A 14,746-nucleotide genomic window follows, 5' to 3' on the forward strand; every position below is an offset into this window, starting at 1 on the left:
TAAGTAATTTCTGAGGACAGGAAATTGAGCCAAAGATAAGGATAAATACCTCCAGTGTATACAAGACATACAGTATACGTGATTGCCAATGTTCTTATATCGAGAAAAGCCTCTGCAAGATTTTCCAGATATGCTTCTAGATTCCTACATAGCAGAAGCAAGTCATATTTGCACAGGGATCAAACTGTGGAGTTTTTGTTTGATTAGTTTTCTGTTTCCTACTTTTTTGCTGTTGCTTTTAGCAGCAAGAAGTAAGGAGTCTGCTTATGAATTTTTTCCTATTTTATTCTTTTCACCTTTTTCTGGTCCTGGAAGGAAAAATGGATGGTCCAAATTACTTTCTCTGCCGATAACTGCAACTGTTTAAGAATAAGTAATAAGGGAAGTTGAAAAATGCACCCAAGCCCCAGATGATCATTAAATTCTTGCAATCATGGAAGAAACATCCTGAAGATCCACCATTTATGAACTTATTGGAGAAAAACAACTAGAAAATTCTCTGCAGAAAACTGCAGGGTAATAAGGTAGTAAGGATAAGACGGAGAGCGTCTAGAAGCACCTCATCTCAAGACATAAACCTTCAGCGTGGGTGTAGAAAGTGCTGGTCCCAAGGCAGAGTTCCAGCATCGCTCTGCAGTACAGTGGGGAAGCTGTCATGAGAAGGAAGCTTGTGTATGAATAACTTTACTTGGCAAAAATCTTTCTTCAATATCAGTTTTCCACTACACTGAGTTATGAAATGTCTATGGATACAACTGGAACTTTCTGTCTGGCTATGAATTATGTCATAACTGTGGCATAGCTCCATAAATGGAGAAAGCTAACTGTTTTCCTCATTTTTAGGTATAAGTTCCATTTCATAATAGCCATAAGACACAGCACACAGCTATTACATTTCTCAAGTGATTACAGTTGCTCAGTGTTTGGTCTCACGCCTGTAGAAGTGTTAAATTTCTCTGTTTGTAAAGAGCAACCATATACCTCCAGTCTGAATGACCTACATTTAACTTACGGAAAGAGCAAGACAAGAAAGAACAAATATATATATTTTCCACAGGAGAGAGCATACAGTGTTTATTTTCTATATAGTGATCTGCACTACATTTAGAGAATAAAAATTACTTCTGAGCTCTGCACATCTAGATCTGATCCAAAGCTCATTGAAGAAATGGGATTTGGATCAGTCCCAGAGAGAGTGCTAGGAGTGTAAAACTGCAGTACATTCAAAGCAAAAGTCTCATAGCTCCAGAACTGCATGTATCACATAAATCAAAGTGAAGTGTACCTTAAACACATATTGCAGTGTCTTCTTTGTTGTTGATAGATACTGTAACATTTACTGTGCCTCTAATGCTATGAATATGTGAACAGTTTTAATTAGAGGAAAAGTAGTAAGGGTAAGATAGATCTCTTGAAAGCTGAGAACACAATATATCCATCAGTAGGACATCACCAAGTATTGTATATGAAATATTGCTAAGAATTTACAATTATTTTAGGAATTCTAAGGTAAAATAAATTCATACAAAGACATCTAACAATACAAATTTCATAGCATTGTATTAGCATTCTTCATTTAAATGTCAAAAGGTCTGATATATGACAGCAAGGCATCTGTTAGCTTATGAAACATGCTGACATTGTTTCTAGCAGTTCTTTTGAAACACTGAATGCTTCAGGATGAGAAAATGCATCTATGTTATTCTTCAAAAGGATTAAAACAATCTGGGTTCTTTGAAATATAAAGTAAATTTGGAATATTTCAGTGTTCCTCTAATAAACATTTGGAAAAACATTTCCTTCATTTAAATTAATTATTTTTTCGTTACTAAAAAACCCATAAAATAATAATGCTGTGGCATTCTGTTGATTACAGTGTTATGTAAACTTCTTCCCAAATTCTATAACCCCACCCCCTTTTTTTTAAAGCTCCAAGATATTTTTAAAGCTTTCAATGAAATCAAAATCCAACAGAAATATTTTTTTCTGTTTGATTGCAGCCAATAACCACATTACAAAGTTGTGACTGACTTGTAATTGGGGAACCTGCTGTGGTCCCACAGGCTTCTCTCTTTATACAAATACTCCAGTGTATAAATACTCATTTATTGTATATATGCATCCATACATATTATGGTTAAGTGGAACGACGATGCTAGCCGTAACAAAAGTGTAAAAGGCACATTCTTTTCACACTGCAACTTGCAGTGTGTAGGTTTAATATATGATGTTTTGTTTAGTGATATAACCCACTGACTGTTTTGTTGATTTTGGTAGAGTAATGCCTAGAAAATGGATGCTTCAGCTGCCAGCATCCACTTCATAGGGTGATAACATGTTTGAAAGTAAATAAAAGAATCAAGGCAGCATGTAACTATACTACTGGAGCTATAAAGAGAAAGTTATGAAAGCAAACTAATAATGCTAAAATTTATGCTACGTGGCTGGTTTTCTAAAAACTGTTATTCTCAAATGACATCATGGTGTATTTCACCACAGATTTCTTGGTAGTCCTTGACTAGGAGCACAAATGAGGAAACACTTTTTTTTTGCTGTATGTGAATGTGGTGCATGTATCTACAGTGAAGGGTAACTTACACCTTCTACCTTCATGGTTCCCAGTAAGGCTTTATGTTTCACCCTTCACCACTCCAGAGAGCTGAAGAATTGGAAAGTGGAAGGCTGCAACAGTGTACGGGGACATTACAGTGCCATGCATTTGTGTGAATCTGATGGTAGTGCCAGTTTGCAATTAACTGTGATCTACAGGTTGTCCTTTAGAGTCCTCCAGTCCTTCATGTTCTGGGCCACAGGTGGTATTGGACCATAAGAAGTCTTACAAACAGCTAGTATTCAAAATGTTATGGTTCAAGGAGGAGAGTGTCTGCAGAGAAATGGAAATTGGCCTGAAAAACAGAATCTGTAAAATACAAACATACCTGGCTCAGGTAGTTATTATGCTAAAGAACCTCATATAGCATTTTAACCATTTAAAGATAAAGACTTGTTTATAGTTTGATTTTCCTAAATTATAAGGTTGCTTCAGTTCTGATTTACTAATATACATTAGAATGTATTTCGATTCCCATTTTTTTTCTGGAAATCCATGTTTAAAATGACTGCAATTTATTAATTTCCTTTTAAGTTCTTAATCTATGTGGAGAGTCAAATGATAACTCCAGGCTTCAATTTTGCACATCTTAGAGAAAATGTGTAAGAGAAGTTTGCAGGATCACACTCCCAATTCTTGTATTCAAACCCTTCTTTCTTTCTGAGGAGAAAGCTGCAGTCTGAATTACAATATTACAGTGTCTCTAATATCAAGCTTATCATTATTTCAAGGTCCATCAAGGACAATATAATAGAATAATAATAAAAATTGTTGTTGTTTCCTGAAAATATGTTAACTTTAATTTTTATTTTTCTCCCTACTCCTCTAGAAATGGCAGTTAAAATATATCTTTGAGCAAAGAAATAGAAGAGAGAAAACATCACTAAAATATGAACCAAAAGTGTCTGCTTTGGAGAAGCGTTTCCATCATCCACTCAAACACCTCTTAGTGCAGGGACCAAATTTAGCCTCTAGACTTGCAGTCTAGTTTATGACAAGAAATAGGATCATTTAGAAAGTTCTCTCTCTCCACTGATTACAGAAAATGGTTAAGTTAATAACAGGTTTTTAGGCATTTCAGTAAAGGTACTTAAAGGAAGGTAAAATGTATCAGCATCTCAGTTTTCTGAAACTGGAATCACAAGGAGACCCAGATGCCTGGGACTTCGTGACTGGTTGTGTAATGTTAGTCAGCTCAGAAACACTGGGAAGGCAAAAAAGTGTGAAATCATGCAGCTTTTTAAAATTGGAAATTGGAGACACCCTTATTCATTCATATCAGGTACTGCTGGATCCTTCCTGAAGACAAATATTAACATTTGTTGTCTCAAAACCATTGCAGGTTCACTTGTTTTCCTTAAAGTGTGATTTTAGCCATATATTGTAATGTAGCAATTACATGACTAGTTTGAAATTTGGATTTGATGTTCAGTTCCTTTTCCTGCCTAAGGGGGATACAAAACCTTATGTTCCTTTTCTCAGAATAGTGCCCTGCCACTGTGGGAACGTTTTTAAGGCAGTCTGTAGAAGCTAGTGCATTACACTGTAAGCAAAAAGCGAAATCAGACTCACCTTGCCAGAAGAACTAGGTTTCAAAGAAGGTGTAATTCTCCAATATAAAAGTGAGGACAGTCTCTAAGGAGGAAAACCGTGAATTCCAGTCCTAGGTCCCTTGGAAACTCCTTTATTTGACAAGTAACAATCATTAAAAAACATATCAAAGCATATCAAAACATTTCTAAGAAATGTATGGGTGAGTTCCCTTATGCCTGTGCCAAATCATGTTTTTCTTTGCTCACTTCTTGAAATTTTTTATGAGCCAGTTTCGACAGGAAGCTGAAGTGGGAGTTGAACTTACTGTGGCTAGATGAGCAGTTTAAGAACTACTCATTTTATTAAACTTAAATAGAGTCTGTGCCTGATTTCTATAAAAAAACACTGTCCAAAAATTTTGCCACTTCAAAACAAATTGCTTCGTGTTAACAATGGGGAGTCTTTTAAATTTGGCATAGCTGTGGGATTTTTTGATTATAGAAACTGAAGTTTTCAGAAAGAGCACCCTCAATTTAATCTTTTATTGGCAAATTTTAAAACTTGTATCTGGAATTTGCAAATGTATTCCAAGTGATACAAACCGTGATAAAGGACTATAAGCCCATTAGAGCATTTTCTACTTTCTTGACTTAAGCGAGAGTCTCAACACATAACTGCTATACTGAGTCCCCCCAGGGTTCAATATTTAACTAATATCCTGTCTCCTGTGATGGCTGATAGCAGATGCCCGGGGTAAGAATGTAAGAAAAGTGTAAAGAATATCCTTTCTCAAGGTCTACATATAAGTAGATGATGGTGGTAATCATCAGTCTGAGGTTTTGTAAGTTTATCATAAGGAGGGATGGAACAGATTGGAAATGCAGTAATGAATTTGATCTAACCTGGTATAAATCTCTGCAACAGAGTGGCTTGACAGGTGTCATTTGTGAGAAGTGTGTTCTGGCTTGTAAACTGGTGAAGTTGCTGTTTAGCTCACTCATTGCTGGGATTGTGTTTTCATTGTTCAGTAACTGTTTCTTAAGGATATCTGAGTAGGTGCTTGTGATTCTTCAGTAAAACAACAGAAACCTGCCCAGCCTGAGTGTGTGGTTTGATGTGTTTTGCAAACATGGGCACTGTAAGTTCACACAGCTGTAAAACTTGAGAATATCCTCCTGTGGCCTCCCACGCTCACAGAGACTTACCTTAGATCTCTTCGCGGGGTAGAGGCCACCACTGAAGGAAGGTGGGCCTGTCACTGAGTAGGATTTATCAAAATCAGTGCGGGCATTCATAGATTTTAATTTTTCCAGTGCCTGCAATCTTGAAATGCAAGATACTGTTCATAAACCTTATTGCTGTTGAAGCTAGAAAGGATTCCTATAACTCAGCCAGATCCACTATTTTTGTTTTGGGTTTTTTGTTGTTTTTTAAATGAAAAAACAAAGGCTTTTCAAAACTAATATTTGAAAGGAAGTCAGGGAGGGAACAAGAAAACTGATAAAATATTTGATTTTCAAAGACAGCTGTGTAGAATACAAAAAATATTTAATAAATGAAAAGAAAAAATTCAGACTTCATAATGAAAATAATTTCTGTTTTCCTGAGTTTCATTTATATCATTTTGATATAAATTTTAAGGACATAAATCCTCATGCTGCTATTTATGCAAGTACTAACACACATGTTAATGTTTAAAAGTGGTTTATGTCTGATTGAAGTTAATGGTATGAGTTGAAGAGTTTTGTTGAATTGGGAACCAAGTGTCGAGTTGTCATGAAGGCACATTAATTTTCTCACCAATGTATCGGTTTTGGTATCCACTGGGATTCATAGATGACTATTGTAAAGATGTGGTAACGTAAGATGAAGAAAAAGAACAGGGCTGCTGGGATTTTAATCTAGAAATAAATTTGTTCTCTCTTGGGTAAAGCCATAAGGGAATCAAGTAACTTTGGGAAAACACATGAATGTCTTAAACATTATTTTGGAAATACAGCATTCAGGAAACAACTATAAAGGTGGTTACTTCAGAAAAGTGTGCTATCCAGAGCAGATATTTTTGTTGTAAAATTTAAAGTAACAAATTACTTTAAAAGCAGATACTAACATCACTGAGTGAGGAGGTTGAAGCTACTGTTCTGTTAAAACTCAATTTCTCTTCAGAAAATTACTCTAAATGAATTCTTTGTCTACTTTTTAACAGATGTTATCACAGGGAACTGTTCTCCTGAGAATTGGCTTTATCATTCTGTCCCTGACCTCTTTCGGACTACTTATGGAGAACAGGTAAGATACAAATACACTTCTTTTTTCCTTCTCTTATTACGCATTATTTATCATTATATGGAAATCTCAAGTGTGTCAGAAATTATATTGATAAAGAAATATAGATACACTCAGACACATATGTTGCTGTCCGTTGACTAGAAAATAATACATGACTAACAGCACCTAAACTCAGGAGTGTTCCCATAGCAATTGTCCCTTGCAGAAAAGTTATGGGATGGACTACTCATGTCACCCCTCTCTGCTTGCATTTGCTGGGTCCACATCTCTGGGTTTGGGACACTGGCAGGCCAGTGAGACCTGCAGGCTGTCCCAAGGCTGTTCAAGGTCAGACTACAACGAAATTGTCAGTCCTGTGGAGCATGCCGTAGGTGTCAGATACAGTGATGAAAAGCACACAGTGTAGCTCAGAGTAGACTCAAAATCATGTGACGGATGGTGTAGACTTAAGACTAAATTCAACCAATATGGATTGAAATCAAACTGGATCTTGAATACACCAGCCCATACACTATGGAAGTAGCCAATATAGGCACCATGACCCTGCAGAAGAGTAAATAGCAGCTACAGTTTCTTACAAAGAAACTATGCGCTGCCAGAGCAGAAATGTGGAATAGAAGCTTCCTTGGAGATTGAGGTGTCAGTTCTGCTTTGCACCTGCTGGTCGATGTTTTCAGAAAGGAATACCTTTCACTTGTATGGACTGAACAATTTATTTCAGGATAAATAAAAATCTGTCAATATGCCAGAGATGTGTATAACTTAGGGAGTTAATAATGTGCATTAGTAAAAATCTACAGAAATAGACCAATGAAAAGATTCTGAACTACTCATGTAGCAGTTTTCAGAATTTTGCTGTTGTCATTTTTGAGATCAAAAGAGGATAGCTGTATATACAGCTACCTTTGTGACAGCTTATATGTAGTTTGTGAGTACGTGTATTCTCACGCCTAGCCAATTCAGTGTTGTAAGTCCATGTAAGGTGTATACTATGAAAACTTAACTATAAGATTAAGAAAGGTGACTTGGTATAAGTGCAGGAGATCACAGGCTATTTCTACATTCTCTTTTTCACTGAAGTTAACAAAGAAGAAAAGATTGGATGTTAATCTGAATTACTTCCTGTTTCTAGGCCCAAAGCAGGAATTTTGGAAATCATCCGCTGCTTAGTCTTCATAGGTGTGTACAAACTTGGCTACTTAAGGAGTCAGTTTTCTTATTTGGGCTATGCTTATGAGGTAAGACATTTATTTTGAAATGTCTATGCTGATGGCTCTAGATTTTTTATCTTTTTAGAAAAAGCAGAAACACTAAACATATATTTCGCTTCCTTATTTTTTATTATACTATTCGAGTAGAATATTGATTTATTTCTTATCTCTTTATTTCTCACTTTTTGTGATTAACTTGTAAGAAAATTATTGGGTTTTGCTGTAGAGATACCAATTTCCATTGAAAAAAAGTCAGGAAAGTGTATATATACCATTTCTTGCAAAAATAATTTATTAGTGGCCATATGCTCTGAAGTGAATAATAAAAATGTGTTGCTGAATTTGAACTGATTGACTCACCTTTCATGGGACAAATCTGAAAATACTTGGAGGCTGGAAGAGTCTTAAATATCAAATATTTTGTCTGTACTTATACTGTACCTCAGAAACAGACTTTTAGCCCTTGACAAAGGTAGGCTGCTGGACTGAATAGAGCTTTGGTGTGATTAAGTATGGTTGCTTTTGAGTTATTAGGACTTATTTTTATCCTGTTTGTGACTTTTACTTTTTGATCTACCTTTTTCTTTTTTCAGTATAGGTGGTATTTCATAATAACTCTTTTAATGTTATCTGAATAAAATAACACTAAATCATTAATATGATTCTGATCTGAATAACATTCCCAAGCTACCTAGTGCTGGTTACCAGCAAAACCAGTTATCAACAAGGTTATGAACAGGTTGCTGGACTAGTAGAACTGTTACCAGAAAGTTACCTTTTGGCTTAAAACCAGAAAAAGTGAAATAAAACAGTAGGGACTGAGACTCAAACCAAGTTCAAAATGGTTCCTTTCACTTGAAACATCTGTAAAATTTATAGCAGCTTTCCTAATTGGAGGTTTCTGGCAGTGGTGCTGATTCCCCTGCTTTTCTAAAAGATAAGCAATAGGAGAATGGAAAAATATCTTATGCTACTGTGGGTCTTTTTTTCTTTCCTTTTTTTTTTTTTTTTTTCCTTGGGATAGGAAACCATAACTGTTGGACAACATTTAAAGCTAGATAAATGCCACTAATCAAGAATTGTTTTGATTTTTTCCTATTTTGTTACATTGTCAAAACTTTGGTATATAAATCAAACAGTTCTTGAATTCCTTTGATAAGAGTCTTCCAGAATTCAGCAGATATTTTAAGGATTTTACTTGCTTAAATATCATTTGGAAAATGTTTTTATTATTTACTGAGTAGCCTACTACAGTAGATAGGCTTGAAGGAAAGAATTCTAAAATTTGACAATTAATTCTATAGCCCTTGAGATACAGCTCTCAGACTTGAATTATTCGAGTATTCTGACTGAATTTGCAGAGAATTATATGTCAAATTATACACACTGAATTAAAAAAAAAATTCATGTACTTGCTGAGGAGTGTGTGTAAATATATGTAATGCGTATGTAAAAGTGTCTCTTGCTAAGAAACTAGTAGAAGTAAAATTATCAGGTTATTTCTATTATTTGTAGGGAACTATACAGCTTACTATTCTTTCATGAAGATAGTAAAATGAAATGGTTCTTACTCTATTATTTACATGTATCTATCATTAAACTTTTAACTTAACTGCCATCTCAAGTTTTCCCTACTGTACTTTCCTATCCTTTCTTCTGTCTAATGTTTTTCCTTTTATCCTTTATATTATATTTATCTGTACTCTTTTTTTAGTCCCTTTTTTGGTACTAAGTAGTCCATTTTTAACAAGAAACAGGAGTACCTTGCTCACATTTTTTTTCTTGGAAAATACTGAAAAAATAGGTGTCTTCCAAATCTTTTGCTCTCAGGGACACCAGAATAGATAATGCTTCTGAGTAATGCCAATATGTCAACATATATTTTTATTATAAATCACAAGTTTGTGATATTAATAGCTTTTGTGATCATAGAAGCATAGAATAATAAATTGTTTAGGTTGGAAGGGACCTTTAAAGGTCCTCTAGTCCAACACCCCTGCAATGAGCAGGGACATCTTCAACTAGATCAGGCTGCTCAGAGCCCTGTCCAACCTGACCTTGAATGTTTCCATGGACAGAGCATCTGCTACCATTCTGGGCAACCTGTTCCAGTGATTCACCACCCTCATCATAAAAAATTTCTTCCTATATCTAGTCTGAATGTTTGTAATGAACTTCAAGGGGTCCTCCATTTTGATATAAATGATCTGCTTTTGCTCTCAAGGCATACAATTTCTGGATTCATGGTAGGAATGTTCTCATGAGTGGTAATATTGTTATAATGGGATTCATGATAAAAAAATTCTGAGCAAAGGAAAACTGCCAGAGATTTGTCAGTTCGTGTTGGAAAGTCTTCAAATATTAATGTTTTAGCTCAATATTGACCTGATCATTTTGAACCAGTAACACCAGAAAGCAAAATCAATCAATAAATAGATAGGTAAATAAAAGTTTTTCTCAGAAATTAGGTCTAAAATTTGTCTTAAAAATTGTTTTTGGTCAAGATTCAAACAGGTTATCTATCTTTCATAGTATAATAGTGTAGATAACTTTGAACATCTTGTGAGGCCCATAAACATAGACCTATCTCATAAGAAATTTTTAAAATGTCTGCTACATATGTCCTAGTAGTATTTATCTGCTTGCTTTTCAAATTCCTTTGTTCTGTTTCACTTTCAAATCTACTTAAAATTTTTGAAAGGTGCAAATTAAAACATCTATTTAATCTTTTCATTTGCCTCTTGTAAATATTCCATTTTTAACATGCACCTGGATTTAGCTGACTTTGATCTTTTTAATGTTATATTTCTAGTACTCATAATCTGTAATACACTTGAATAATGTCCTCCTTGTGTCATCATCCTTATATGTTACCAAATAAACAATTCTTTAGTAATAGAGTATTCATGAGCAATAGGAATGAATGCACAACATCATGTAAAAGAATTTCTGTTGACTATTTATTTTTTTTTTTTTTGTCTATAAATTAGGCCTTTCAGGGCACTTACTTAGGGATGAAGAAAAATTAACTGCAAGAGGCATGATAGCACTACTCAGTGTGTCTAGAATCGAACAAATAATTCCTAAGTTAATGCAGCAAAGTGCAAGACTGATTTTGCTAACAGCATGTTGGATCATTAGTGAAAAAGTGTGAGAGTCCTGTCTATGCATTAGGTTTTCTGCTGTGACTGTGTTTCATATGTTTATATTTCTCATTAAAGTTTTAGAACCAGTAGGTAAGGTTTCAGATCTTTGCAGTTACTATTTGTGGGGTACTCTAAATAGCAAAAATAGGTGATTTAAACTGCAGATTATTGCATTTGGCTCATAAGAAGGTCTGACAATTATCAGAACTACTGCATAGGAGGAAGGCCACCTAGGTGAAAATTAGAAGGAAAATACAGAAGAAATGAGAGAAAACTAGGGGAGCAATGAGAGAGAAGAGCAGAGGAAACAAGGAGCAAGCCTTTCTCATTTTTCCATTAAATTAGCTCAGGTGAGTGTGAAAAAAAGCAGCTAAGATTGTGATTCCAGCACGAGGAGCAGTCCTGTCCTCTGGCTCTAGCCTCTTACCCTCGCTAATTGGGTTAGCCAGCTGGTCTTATTTATGAAGCCAAAGATTCTTCTTCAGATAAGCGATGCAACTTGCTGTGGAGTAAGGAAGGTTCCTAATGCTGAGGTTCAGGGAAGGTGGAAGTAGAGGTGTGTAAGAAGGAAGGACTTCTGCTTTTGCTAAACCTGCAATCTTAATATGGTTGTTAACTGTGTCCACAGTCCAGTAAGTACAGCACTGGGTCTATTGATACTTTGAAGTTGTGCGTTACCAGCCTTGGTTCCACAAGAAAATTATGTTATTTTTATGATTGTTTAAAGATATTGTTATCCTTGCTATTGTATGTGAAGTCTTTTAAAGATACACTCCTAGGGGATCTCTCCTGGTGTCCTTTCCTTATCCAAACAAGACAGTAATTTGAAGTTATCAGAGTTAGAAAAGTGACCTTTTTTTCCTTGTGGGAGGTGGAACTATGCATGTTTCTCAGCATGCGTTTTCTGTTCCTTGTACTGTATGTATTTCATACAGATGGTTAGGTGAAAGAAGCAGGGTTTTTTGGTGTTTGTTTTTTGGGGTTTTTTGGTTTTTCTGTTTTTAAAAGAAGTGGTGATGTTTGAGGAAATTTTTAGATCTTAAGAAAATTGTTTCTTGGGTGCAGGTCACTGAAAACCTTGATGATGGGGCAGAGATATATTTAACTGGTTGTAGACAGTAAACTAAGGAGCTAATGTGTTTCTGCTTGAGGATGTGTGCTGCCACGACCTATACTAGTTAGTTTTCTTTAAGCTGATTACTTCATGCCTGTGTAATGTGGTCATCATGTGTGTTACTAAAGCCAAATCATTTTCTGTCAGAGTGGGCCTGGAGTCTCCTAACCACCTGGAGGTAGCAAAAAACATTGCTTGTGTGTTCAGTTATGTGACAGTTCAGCAGGCACAATATGTAAAAATAAATCTGTGGTGATGGTGCACCTCTTCAAAGTGTTTCCATCCAACTGCTCTGGTTTGGCATCAGCCAGCATATTCCATGAGCTGATTTTGGTCAAGCACTGGCTGTTATTTGACAGTAGTACTAATGAGGAGCAAGTAGAAATGAGAGCCATTGACATGTTGTTGGAACTCTTGTCTTAAACATTTTCACCAACTCTTATAGTGACTGCAATTCAGTACTGAGAAAGACTCTTAAACTAAAGGGCTAGGAGTGAGGAAGCTAGAGGAGGTAATACAGACATCTGTCTTGATGTGCTTGTTTGTCTTTTACCTTTGTTTCAGCTAAGGTATTGTATCTGAATTTTCTTCACCCAGACTCTTTCTGCACTGCAACTTCCTGGGCTGCCTGGCTGTGAAAGCACTGGCAGTCATGTATTAATTTACAGGTAGGAAAGACAAAAAATCTAGGACAACTTTCACTGAGGAAAAGAGAGGAAAAAAGAGATTGTATACATGTGTGATATTTTAAATTAATAACTTGTTTTCTTTTCTGTTTTATGTGGGCATGTGGTCCATTAGAAATATAACCAGCTTTGTAAGATATATAAAATCTTGTGCTGTAGGGTATAATTTGGCCCTTACCTAATGAAAGCAGAAATGAACTTTGTTGTGGTCAAATTGTTTATTTACTCCTCCAGAGTATCTAAACTTATTCGATGCAGCTGTTCCAAACACTTCTGGAGACAGTATTCTGTACCAAATGGACTGCTTCTCTGATCTTGGATGCAATTCTGTTATTTCTTATGAGTGTGTCAGCTAATTTGTCTGGATAAAATATATAATATCTCTTTATTAAAGAACTGATTTGCACTGTATTCTGTGTTCCACAGCAGTCCCTCCTAATGTGATATATTACCACACCACTTATTTCTCCTTTCATCGTATAAAGACTTGCTGTTACCTCACTTGTTTCTTAGTGTAATTTACCAGCATTGGAATACTGACTTACGAGTACTGACTTAAAGCAAACATTTACTCATAAGAACTTATTTCCACATCAATGATAGTTTTCTGTACTGTAGCATTTTTCCTTGGTCCCTCATTATGATCATCTGTGCCACATTTTAAAGAGCAGCATATCCCATATTTGGTTTCCATTAAGGTGAAAGCTCCATGCCCTGTGCTGTGATTTATGACCTTAGCATTTATGCAGTCTCTGTGCCCTAACTAGATTGGCTGGCGTATTTTAAATGTGTTTTAGAAGTGAAGCTGGGGATGGAAGGAAACTCTACTACCTTATGATAAAAAGCCTTGTCAACACACATGGAATTAAACAAACACGAGTTGTAATCTGTATTTTCTATGTTAGCTTCATTCAGAAAAGTCTGCTATACCATGCAGTGTATCCCAGGGACTGGACTTTTAATATTCTTGACAACTGCCCTAAGGGGAATAATGTCCCTTAGAAAAAGTCACAGTAAAATCTGGCAGTAGATTAAGTTAGTTTCCACTTAGGTGTGACAGCATAGTCATTACTGATTTTAGACTTAGCCAGTTTGAGAGTCGGCTTCACCACCATCAACTAAAGACTATGATGTATAGTTCCAGATGCTCTGGCCAATTGACCGTAAAATTGCTCCGCATTTCTGGTGGAGCAGCCAAGCTGGAGCTTTTAAAATCTCCACTCCCTGAGCTCAACACCCTCCCCCTCTGCTTAAAAGCTGCTCATTATTCTTCTTCTGCCCGCTGATCTTAGCAAAAGAAAAACTTCTGGAATCAATTAGAAGTGTCTGCACTTGATGAGATTTGCACGTGAGTTCGGAATTGCGAGGCTTTGATAGTGTCAGCCAACAGCTGCAGTTTCAGGTGGTAAAATGGGGGAAGGAATTTTCCAGGGTTTATTTACAATCATAAAATAAAACAAAAATCAAGACAAGTTGGAAACCATCTAATGTGTTGTTAAAATGAAGCCTGAATTGGGTTATATATTTATTTTGTCTAAAAAAAGTAAACTGGTGGTTTATTATCAGGATCTTTTCAATTACCTTGCCATTATTAGGCTGTGTAGAGTGGTTGCAATAAAATGCAAGCTATGGTCTGCTTGCTGTAGTTTTAACTGTGAAAGAGGCATCTGCTATTACTTTTGTCACTTTAATTGCTTGACAAGACAAGGAGGTAGTCATGCTTAATAGAAATCAGAAGCATGCAGTCAAAGATGAAGCAAAGGTGATAGTCTGAAGATAGAAAATACATATTTACATATACTTTCTGAAATTTTGTGGTTTTTTTCTGTCAGCACTCACACTGATGGTTGTAAAGCTCATTTTCTGACCCTTTTTAGCCCAAAGCAGTTAGTGATTGACTTATATCTGTATGCAACATTTGCATTTTAAAGGTAACAACCATGCCAAATGAAATTAGTAATGTTCAGTTACACATCTGAAGGTGTCTTAGTGAAAAGGAAACTGTGCCATTTCACACATGTTGTTACTAATTTGCATTGCAGACTGGTTTGGTTCATAAAGCATAATTTTTCTAAAAGCTAGTAACGCTACAAACCCCATCAAACTGCATTCTTTTCTACATCATAATAACATATGGATAATAATGGAAATCTCCA

At 35.7% G+C, this 14,746-nt stretch overlaps 1 protein-coding gene across 6 annotated transcripts in view; it reads left to right on the forward strand.

Annotated features, from left to right (window-relative positions):
• Positions 1-14,746, forward strand: part of AGMO (alkylglycerol monooxygenase) — a 193,691-nt gene that overhangs the window by 104,552 nt on the left and 74,393 nt on the right. For 4 of the 6 annotated variants that reach the window (XR_012631931.1, XM_074892202.1, XM_074892191.1 and 1 more), the window contains exons 11-12: positions 6,351-6,433; positions 7,566-7,671. Coding sequence is in view for 5 of the 6 variants with exons in the window: in XM_074892202.1 (XP_074748303.1) it covers positions 6,351-6,433; positions 7,566-7,671 (189 nt within the window). In the remaining variant the exon portion in view is untranslated. The remainder of the gene's footprint in view (positions 1-6,350; positions 6,434-7,565; positions 7,672-14,746) is intronic. The other 2 variants (XM_074892213.1, XM_074892224.1) reach the window with 1 other exon arrangement.

The sequence above is a fragment of the Strix uralensis genome, chromosome 1 (genome assembly GCF_047716275.1).
Source record: "Strix uralensis isolate ZFMK-TIS-50842 chromosome 1, bStrUra1, whole genome shotgun sequence".
NCBI lineage: Eukaryota > Metazoa > Chordata > Aves > Strigiformes > Strigidae > Strix > Strix uralensis.